General features: G+C 38.1%; 1 protein-coding gene across 1 annotated transcript; it reads left to right on the top strand.

The window, feature by feature from the left end:
- Window positions 1–804: 804 nt before the first annotated feature.
- On the top strand, window positions 805–4,669 carry LOC140980819 (uncharacterized). The gene is made up of 6 exons (XM_073446874.1): window positions 805–1,405; window positions 1,699–1,757; window positions 2,034–3,433; window positions 3,700–3,842; window positions 4,118–4,292; window positions 4,377–4,669. The coding sequence occupies exons 3-6, from the start codon at window positions 2,575–2,577 to the stop codon at window positions 4,667–4,669; spliced, it is 1,470 nt and encodes a 489-aa protein (XP_073302975.1). The 5' UTR covers window positions 805–1,405; window positions 1,699–1,757; window positions 2,034–2,574.
- Window positions 4,670–11,294: the final 6,625 nt, after the last annotated feature.

The following is an 11,294-nucleotide window of genomic DNA, read 5'->3' as shown; positions in this document are numbered from 1 at the left end:
GACCACCGCCGACAGCCGACCGACGACCACCGCCGACCGCCGACGACCGCCGGCCACCGCTGCCGCCGCTTCCGGCCGCCCACCGCCAGCCGCCGACAACCGCTGCCCGCCGACCGCCGCCGGAGTGGAAGAATAAAAAAAAAAAAGAAAGGGCAATTTTGTCATTTCATCAAAAAATTCAAAATTATCCTACACTTAAAAATCTTACCAAACATACTACCATATATTACATATCTACGACAATCATTTTCTTTATCATTTACATACTAATCATTAGTTTATTTTATCATGTAACCAAACGCAGCCTTATAGTTTAAGCCACACGTAATTAAAATAACTGTAAGTTTTCGTCGACATAACATCATATGAATAATAGAAAAATGCCAAGATCTTGCTTGAGTTCTGTTAATTGAAGAAATGAGAGTCGAACAAGTTCTGTTCTTCTCGAGCTGGATCAATATTATTTCTTCTTGTTTTTTGAGTACAGAAGAATACATGCCTTTATACTTCTTATTCTAAACAACCGTAAGAGTGCTACTCTAACATCTAATAAGGGAAAGCGTACTAATTTTGAACACGTTTCTTTATACAACATTATAACCAAACAAGTTCAAAGATTTATAGCGGTCGAAAGAAACCGAACTTTGATGCCAAATTGCCAACGGGGATGGACAGAGTCAATATCATACAGTTCACACTTTAATGCTGTTTGTGGAAATAAATAACAAATCAAGAAATAAAACTGCATGTATATGTGCAAACAAACAAATGAAACTCTTTTTTTAATTATTTGGGTCATTTTCTTTATCCACTGTCTCTCAGGAACTGTTGATAGGACGAAGTAGTTCCTATTGGCCTGTATTCTCTACCCCCTAACCTCCCCAACTCCCCAATTTTGTGGCGTTGTGTTTCTTGGAATGCATGCATTGTTTTCTTGGGAAATGTAGAGAATGTTTGTTTATGACGATCTTTTGAACTTTCTCTTCGTTGAATTAGCTTGGTACGATCCTTTTCATTACATGGTTTTATGGATAAGATAATGTGATGTTTATATTGGTCATCTGAGCTTCTAAGACAGTATATGTATGTATTATGTTTGAAGAAACAAAAGGGTATATCATTTATCTTGCACTCCATTTATTTGATGATGGTTTTGCTAACCTTCTTCCAGACTTCTTTTTTTGGTTCTTTTGGCATATCATGGGGTTCATGGAGAACTTCTTTTACGTCAATTGAGCGTAAAGACTGATCGGTTATGTCGAAAAGATCATCACGAATCCGAGGATCATGCTGGAAAGTAATATCAACTGTATGTGGGGTGGGCTTGATGTCCTTGAGTCCGGCCAAGGCCAAGCCTGTAATGACCAGATTTCAAATGGAGGGCTGATGAATAAACACATTATCGGTATGGCTGTAACGTTAAATTCTCAGCATTTTGGATATATACACATATGATGTATTTGTAATGGCGTATGAATTTTGATAAATTATAAAATTTACGCTGTTGAATGGATATTGTTGGTTTAAGAGTAGGTGATGCTACCTATGATGACCAACTCTGTTTTGAGGGAGATTTAGATTTTAGCCTTAATTCTTGATTTATTGCACGGTCATTTAATAAATTTTACTCCATTCCAAGGAAAATGACTTGATGCCATTTCAGATATTTAAGATTGTAAATTGTATATATTGCGGCAGATTATCCACGAAAGCTAGATCGGCTTGGAAGTTTTAATGAAGAATGTCAGAAAATTCAAGTAAGTTTCAGCTTAAGACCTTCAATGAGCAGTAGTCTGAATTTTGTGTTCTTTGTGATCAAGAATGATTTAAGGGCCAGATATATGGATCCAATCAACCAAAAGGATAACCATTTTTTTAGCTTAATTATCTAAAGCTTTAAAATTTGGCACCTCTGATTTTAAAAGTTTTGCACGTATTATAGTTTTCGCCCCGTAAATCGAAGTCCTGATTTCATCCTTGCCTGTGCCTTAGAGATCCAGAAAATGAACTAATCTATGCTTTATTTTCATCAGCTTGTAGCAGACTTGGCGATATGTAGAGCTGATACAAGAGAAACAAGATTCAGTAATCTTATTCAAGAAAATATCTGCATCGAGAATGACAACACAAATCAAATGATCGTTAAGAGACTGCAACATGAGAAAACTGAGTCTGACCCTCTTCATCATCTGGTGAAAACTCAATACAGGGCAAGACATAAGGGCAAAAAGTCTGCTCACAAGTCTTCTTTGTATCACAATTCAGCAAGCTTGATTCGCCGGCCTCCTTCAATTTCAGCCGGAACATCTTTAAACAAGCTCAGGATTGCGGAAATATTAGGTGTAATATGCACTCGAGATGCAGACTTGAAGATGAAACATGTGCAGAGGAGAGCTAAAGTCTTTGTTGATCAGATGTTTATTGACAGAAGATTCAATGGAAAACAAAAAACAAGCTCCGAGTGTAAACCCTTCTCCGATGCATTGGAATTTTTAAGTACAAAAAAGGATTTGTTCAGGGAATTCTCGCCTGAGCCAAATCCCATGTTAGCAAGATTCATTAAGCCAGTGCTAGATGTCAAATTCTCAGAATTTGAGAGCACGTATGATACTAGTTCGGAAAAAAGCGGGAAAAAGCAACTTGCAGAAACCTTTCTTGGAAAAGATTGATCATAAGTGCCAATACGTCTCCAAAACACATTTCACGCGCCATCTCGATAAGATAGTAATATTGAAGCCATCCCCACAAAAAATTAGATATTGGGAAAACATAATCTGTCATTGCTCGTCTGTGCAATCGTATCAGAAATTGGGTGTTACAGAACCCAATAAGAAACCAACATCCTTCTCTTTCAAAGAGATGAAGAGAAAGTTGCAACATACATTTGGAGGCAACAGAAAAGGAACCAAACAGCTTTCAATGAAGGGAAATTCTAATAAACTTTCCAATAATAGACCCATTTTGGGAGTCGGAGATTGTATCTGTCGTGGCATGGACATCGCGAATTCTGTCAGTTCTTCCAAAAATGTTGAGTTTAGGGAAACCCGAAGCAAGAAATCATCCCTCAGATCCATCGAGAGGCCTGATAATATTTGCATGAAGGAGGCAGTGCGCAAAAAAATAGACTTCCCAAGTGTTAGCCTCTCCATGAAACAAGAATTCGATGTGATTTTTGAGGCGAAGAGACAACTTTACGCTAGAGTGAATGATGTGAATGCATTAGAGAACACAAAAAGAAAAAGATCCCCAAAAACTGTGGCCCGGATTCTTTCCTCTCCAGAACATGATTTCAGCTGGCCAATAAGCCCGAAACGGGGCAGCCTATATGCTCAAATGAGATCTACTACTTACAGCAACTCTCCTAATATCGCTCGAAGAAGTTGCTTGATAATGAATGAGAGGCAAAGAATTTGGCCAAGTCCATTGAGACCAAGTAAAGAAGTTACATGTGATGAAGGTCCATTGAGACCAAGTAAAGAAGTTACATGTGATGAAGATTATAAGATATATGAAGGTATAGAAACTTTGGAGACGAAAAAATGTTCATCTATGATCCTAACCACGGATGATCATGAATATTGTGCCGTCCTTTCTGAAGCTGATTAAGTGGACTTTAATAACGGTACAACCTATTCCATTAATCCCTGTTCTCTTTTATTCTACTAATATCCTCTTTATCGGTTTGGCACATTTCTACAGGAGAACAAAAAACCGAGGAAATAGATAGCATCCAGAAACATGAAAATTGCACTTCAGAAGTGGAAAGTGAATCCACCAGCACAGTAAAAAGAAGTGATGTTACAGAGTTACTGGAGGAGGATGAAAGTGCGGTTCATTTCATGGTGAGTCCATCTTTTTTAAGTCAAGAAATGGTCATCAATATGTAGCACTTCTGTTCCTTTATGTACCCTGTTGCTACAACTTAAGGACGCTTTCTCTGGCATCCAATGCCGGACCAAAAGGATCAGGAAAAGGGCAGTCCCCAAATTTACTATGTCAAATAAAAAATTCTGGATCTTTGAATAAAAACATGTTTAGCCTGTACAAATTTTGATGGAAAATTGATGATGCCGGTTGAGTAACCTTTTACCTTTCTCACAAGTTTCTGACTTGGCAGGACATGCATTCAGAGAATGAGACATTGACATCTACATTGGATGATATCCCTTTCACTCCTTCGAGCAGTTGCGACATCACTAAATATCAAGAAGCACATCGAACCCCGGTTTCTGTAATTGAACCATTTTTCACTGATGTCATCAACAGTCTGCCAAGCACCACGTTTCAAACTGGTAACTAACACTGGCATAAACAAAACCTTATCCATCATTATCCTCCTTCTGTTTCATACAAACTTTACATGAAATTATTTGCAGTTGAACTATCATTACAACCACTTTGTCTTGACTTTGAAGAATGCTCATCTGAGTCAACCCCCCAAGATCCTCAACTTGACATTAAAACCTGCACGAATGAACAAGATCCCATATCAGTTTATGTCCATTTAGTACTCCAAGCTTCTTGTATGAACTGGGATCATCTATCAGAAATTGGTCGACTACCTGAAGAACTGATCCACGCATCACTATTCGATGAACTGGAGTTTCTGTTGGCAAGTCAACAAAGGAGGCAGCTGCCTGCATTTGTAAATTTTAAACGTGTTGATTGATTTGTCAAAGTTGGTGCAGTAGAAGGAAATTCAGACGCAAAAAACGCATATTCACACGGTCGAGGGGTTCTATAAATAGAGCTCCCCCTTCATTCTGAAATCATCACTTCTTCGATTTTTCTCTATCTTATAGCATTCTATAATATTTGTGAGGTGTTTGTTCTCCTGTGTTAAGAGAGTGTGTGTTCTCTTTGGAAACACAGTGAGTAAGTTGTACACCACAAAATATTATAGTGGAAATTCTTTTCATCTTACCCGTGGTTTTTACCCTAATAATTTTTAGGGGTTTTCCACGTAAATCTCGGTGTCCAGTTTATTCTTTATTTTCGGGTTTTATTATCTCAAATTCCGCACGTGGGACCAACAAGTGGTATCAGAGCCTTGGTTTAAAATTTATTAAAATTCTGAGTATGCTCTGTGGTTGCAGCCTAGACTGATCTTCCACATAAGAAAAGATTTTTTGAGATTTTTTTATTTAAGGCGAGATTATTTTCTCCAGTCTACTAAATTGTTGTAGACATAATAGCGGGAAGGTACGAGATAGCAAAGGTCAACGGAAGTAATTTTATGCTGTGGAAAATAAAGATACAAGCAGTTTTAAGAAAGGAGAATTGCTTGGCGGCTATTGGAGATAGACCGGTGGAGATTACTGATAATGGAAAGTGGAATGAGATGAATGACAATGCTGTTGCCAATTTACACTTGGCTATAACAGACGAAGTTTTGTCAAGTATCTCTGAGATAAAAATAGCCAAAGTTATCTGGGATACTGTGACAAAGATGTACGAGGTCAAGTCGCTAAACAACATGATTTTCCTAAAGAGAAGGCTTTATACTCTTCGGATGGCGGAATCCTCATCGATAACCGACCATATCAACACACTAAATACTCTATTTGCCCAACTCACTTCCATGGGGCATAAAATATGGGAAAATGAACGTGCGGAGCTTCTACTTCAAAGTCTACCAGATTCATATGATCAACTTATCATCAACATTACCAACAATATTCTTATGGGCTTTCTAAGATTCGATGATGTCTTAACTGCGGTTCTCGGTGAAGAAAGCCGGCGCAAGAATAAGGAAGATAGGTTGGTAACATCGAAGCAGGCGGAGGCTTTACCGATGATAAGAGGAAGATTTATGGACCGTGACTCCAGTGGGAGCCAAAGACGAGGTAGATCAAAGTCGAGAAGTAAGAAGAAAAATATTTACTGCTTTAAATGTGGCGGTAAAGGGCACTTCAAGAAAGAGTGTACGAGTATCGACAAGAGTTCTCAAGGAAATGTGGCAAGTACTTCAGGCAGTGGTGAAATATTATTCAGCGAAGCAGCAACAGTTGCAGAAGGCAGACATAAATTTTGTGACACATGGATTATGGATTCAGGAGCGACGTGGCACATGACGTCTCGGAGAGAATGGTTTGATCATTATGAATCAGTCTCAGGAGGATCTGTATTCATGGGAAATGATCATGCCTTGGAAATCGCTGGGGTCGGTACTATCAAAATTAAAATGTTTGATGGCACCATTCGCACCATACAGGAGGTACGACATGTGAAAGGGCTGACAAAAAATCTTTTGTCCTTGGGGCAATTGGATGACATCGGGTGCAAAACTCGTATCGAGAACGGGATCATGAAAATTGTGAAAGGCGCGCTTGTGGTTATGAAGGCGGAAAAGGTTGCTGCAAATCTGTATGTAGTTTTGGGAGAAACACACAAAGAGGCAGAACTAGCTGTTTCATCAATTGGTTCAGGAGAAGAATTAACAGTGTTATGGCATAGAAAGCTCGGGCATATGTCAGAACGGGGGTTGAAAATTCTCTCAGAACGGAAGCTGCTGCCGGGACTTACAAAAGTGTCATTACCCTTTTGTGAGCACAGTGTTACCAGTAAACAACATAGATTAAAGTTTGGCACTTCTACTGGCAGGAGCAAAAGCATGTTGGAGCTGATTCATTCGGATGTTTGGCAAGCACCGGTTGTATCCCTAGGAGGAACGAGATATTTTGTCTCGTTCATTGATGATTTCTCTAGGAGATGTTGGGTGTATCCAATCAAGAAGAAATCAGATGCTTTCCAGATCTTCAAAGATTTCAAAGCGCGGGTTGAACTTGATTCAGAAAAAGAAAATCAAGTGTTTGAGGACTGACAATGTATGAGAATATACCAGTGATGAGTTTGATGCATATTGTCAACATGAGGGCATCAAAAGACAATTCACGACGGCTTACACACCTCAACAGAATGGAGAGGCAGAGCGGATGAATACAACCTTGTTGGACAGAACAAGAGCTATGTTGAGGACTGCGGGTCTAGACAAGTCATTTTGGGCAGAAGCAGTCAAAACCGCTTGTTATATTATCAATCGTTCTCCTTCAGTGGCGATTGATCTGAAGACTCCGATGGAGATGTGGACCGGAAAGCCGACATATTATTCTTATTTGCATACATTTGGAAGTCCGGTGTACGTTCTGTACAAAGAGCAAGAAAGATCAAAGTTGGATTCGAAATCCAGAAAATGTATCTTCTTGGGTTATGCTGATGGAGTAAAGGGGTTTCGCTTGTGGGATCCTACTGTTCACAAGCTTGTCATCAGCAGGGATGTTATCTTCGAAGAAGATAAAGTAAAGGGAGACCAAAGCACACCGAATTCAGAAACTACTATATTTCAGGTGGAAAATAAGACGGATGAAGGTCAAATTTCTTGTGAAGCAGTACCAGAGCACGAAGAACAAGAACATGTTGAGTCTGAAGTTTCCAATGTGAGGCAGTCAACTCGAGACAGAAGACCACCAGGTTGGCTTTCAGATTATGTCACTGAAAGCAACATTGCATATTGTCTATTATCAGAGGATGGTGAGCCATCGAGTTTCCACGAGGCTACTCAAAGCTCGGATGTATCTTTGTGGATGATAGTAATGCAAGAAGAATTAGAAGCATTAGACATGAATATAACTTGGGATCTTGTCACACTACCACGAGGGAGGAAAGCCATTGGAAACAGATGGGTTTATAAGATCAAACGTGATGGCAATAACCAAGTAGAGCGGTATCATGCTAGGTTGGTGGTGAAAGGGTATGCTCAAAAAGAAGGCATTGACTTCAATGAGAAATTTTCTCCTGTGGTTCGGCTTACAACAGTCAGACTAGTGTTGGCATTGTGTGCGGTGTTTGAACTACATATAAAACAGCTAGATGTGAAAACGGCGTTTCTTCATGGAGATCTTGAAGAAGAAATTTATATGCTCCAGCCAGAAGATTTTGCGGAAAAAGGCAAAGAGAACTTGGTTTGCAGGTTGAACAAATCTCTGTACGGTCTCAAACAGGCGCCGAGGTGTTGGTACAAGAGATTTGATTCCTATATTATGAGCCTTGGATACAACAGACTGAGTGCAGACCCTTGTACATATTTCAAGAGGTCTGGTGATGATTATATCATTTTGCTGTTGTATGTGGACGATATGTTGGTAGTAGGCCCCAACAAAGATCAGGTCTAAGGATTGAAGGCACAATTGGCTAGGAAATTTGATATGAAGGACTTGGGACCAGCAAACAAGATTCTAGGGATGCAAGTTCACCGAGACAGAAGTAACAGAAAGATTTGGCTTTAAAAAAAAAATTATTTGAAGAAAATCTTGCAACGCTTCAACATGCAAGATAGTAAGCCAATAGCGACCCCTCTTCCTGTTAACTTCAAGTTATCCTCCGAGATGTGTCCTAGCAGTGAAGCAGAGAGGATGGCGATGTCTCGAGTACCATATGCATCGGCCGTGGGCAGTTTGATGTTCGCTATGATCTGTACAAGACCAGACATTGCTCAAGCAGTGGGAGCAGTTAGTCGGTATATGACGAATCCTGGACGAGAGCATTGGAACACTGTCAAGAGGATCCTTAGATACATTAAGGGTACCTCGAATGCTGCATTATGTTATGGAGGATCAGATTTTACATTAAGGGACTATGTCGATTCAGATTATGCAGGTGATCCTGATAAGAGGAAATCTACTACTGGTTATGTGTTTATACTTGCAGGAGGAGCAGTAAGCTGGGTTTCAAAACTGCAGACAGTTGTAGCGCTATCTACAACACAGGCAGAATACATGGCAGCTACTCAAGGTTGGAAGGAGGCAATATGGATTAAAAGGTTATTGGAGGAGATTGGGCACAAACTAGAGAATGTTCATTTGTTTTGTGACAGTCAGAGTGTCTTGCACATCGCAAGGAATCCAGCCTTTCATTCCAAGACGAAACACATTGGAGTACAATTTCACTTTGTGCGGGAAATAGTAGAAGAAGGAAGCGTGGATATGCAGAAGATCCATACGAAAGATAACATAGCTGATTTTCTGACCAAGCTAGTGAACATTGATAAGTTCGAGTGGTGTAGATCCTCAAGTGGCCTAGCGGAAACGTAAGCAGTAGGGAATGACAAGATTGAAAGGATGTATGGAGATGTGTTTGATTCTCAATCAAATCTCCAAGTGGGAGAAATGTTGGCAAGTCAACAAAGGAGGCAGCTGCATTTGTAAATTTTAAACGTGTTGATTGATTTGTCAAAGTTGGTGCAGTAGAAGGAAATTCAGACGGAAATATGAATACGCGTTTTTAACGCGTATTCACACGGTCGAGGGGCTCTATAAATAGAGCTCCCCCCTTCATTCTGAAATCATCCCTTCTTCGAATTTTCTCTCATCTTATAGCATTCTATAATATTTGTGAGGTGTTTGTTCTCCTGTATTAAGAGAGTGTGTGTTCTCTTTGGAAACACAGTGAGTAAGTTGCACACCACAAAATATTACAGTGGAAATTCTTTTCATCTTGCCCGTGGTTTTTACCCTAATAATTTTTAGGGGTTTTCCACATAAATCTCGGTGTCCAGTTTATTCTTTATTTTCGGATTTTATTAACTCAAATTCCGTACGTGGGACCAACAGTTTCCTCTTATCGATCCTAACCTCAATCCAAAGCTTCTATTTGATCATATAAATGAAGTTTTACTAGAGATTTATCAATGGAACTTCTCCTCTCCTCCTTGGATAACATTCATAAAACCAAAAATCATGAGTTTGCCATTGGAAGAAGTTGTGTTTGATGAGATCATGAAAGAAGCTGACTTCTGTGTACTGCCTCAGACAGAGAAACGAACTTTGAACCAGACTGTTTTGAAAGACATTGCGAATTCTAGAATGTGGCTCGATGCCCGGCTTGATACCGAGCAAGTTGTGATTCAAGTGTCAGAATATTTTATAGAGGAGTTCATACTGGATGTGCTACTTGAATTTCATACATACATTTGTTCATTCTATTAAATTTTTTTTTCCTCTGAGTTCATTGTGTACCAGGTGAAGCTAGTGAATGTTTATTGATTTTTAAGTGTGGAAAAATAAATATATCTATTCATTAAAAAAATCGCATCGTTAATAAATAGGTGAAGCAAGTATCCTTCTGCTTGCAGTACACCTCTTCTATCAAGAGTTTAAAATCAGATTATCCAACTTAGGATGATATTAAATTTAATATTTTTATTGTCTATGTTAATCAACCAAGTCTGGGTGGTGTAGTTGGTTATCACGCTAGTCTCACACCGCAGAGGTCCCTGGTGGTTCGAAGCTGGGCTCAGACATTTGCCCTTTTTTTTTTTTTTAAAGATAAGACATTCTATGTACAGAATTTGTTTATTTTTTTCGAGCATATCATAACACCGAGAAAAACGACCTAAATTATTAAAGAGATTGAGATTTGGAATTTGAATTATATTTTGGTGTTTCACAAAAAATTATGTTATTTTTTTCTCATAAATAAGATGATTAATTAATTTCATTGAAAATTGACTTTGTGAATTCACTCTATTCATTTATCTTTTTTCTTATAATTTATAACATGTTATTAGTACGATGATGTAACTAACTGAGAATGAAAATAAATCTAATTCTATTGATGTTGTTGAAGTGATACAACGTGCTATCAATGCTCGATTTAACTATATATTTTGTTGGTGTTCTAGAAATAGCATAATTATAATTATTGATACTTTGGTGGTCGTGAAGTATCATGATGTAGATGGTTACGAGACAACATGTGACTTATGACATATGAGCTAACTTTAACTTAAAACTTCTAACCCAAAGTTAGGTGAAAAAATACTTCCATTTGTCTCGAATGAGTTAAGTTGACATCAAAATATATATATTGTTGAAAAATTATTTAAAAATATGAAAAATATTTGTGTTGAAAATGTGAATGTTGAATGTTGAAAATTAGGTAAAATTAGGTGTTGAATCTTGAAAATTAGTGTGTGATGATGTAGGTAATGATGTATTTTATTTTTGGATTATTTGTAAAAATTTTCTATAAATAGATATCTCATTTGTGAAGAAAATCACAATTGAGTTGAGAGAAAAATATTATAAAGTGTGTAGTGTGATAATTTTGAGAGTTTGAGATTTTTACTTTTTACCGTAAATTTTTACTTTTTCACAACACGTTATCTGGAATGGTCTCTAAAGTCCTTCATATTTTTCCAAGCTCTGAACAAAAGAAAAAGGTAACAAAAGTAATAATATTTATTTTACTGTTATTTATTTATTGTTTATATATGTAATATATAATATAATGTTATT

Source organism: Primulina huaijiensis, chromosome 7 (genome assembly GCF_012295235.1).
Source record: "Primulina huaijiensis isolate GDHJ02 chromosome 7, ASM1229523v2, whole genome shotgun sequence".
NCBI lineage: Eukaryota > Viridiplantae > Streptophyta > Magnoliopsida > Lamiales > Gesneriaceae > Primulina > Primulina huaijiensis.
Note: the sequence above shows the minus strand (reverse complement) of the source record. Positions and strands in the feature narration are given on the sequence as shown.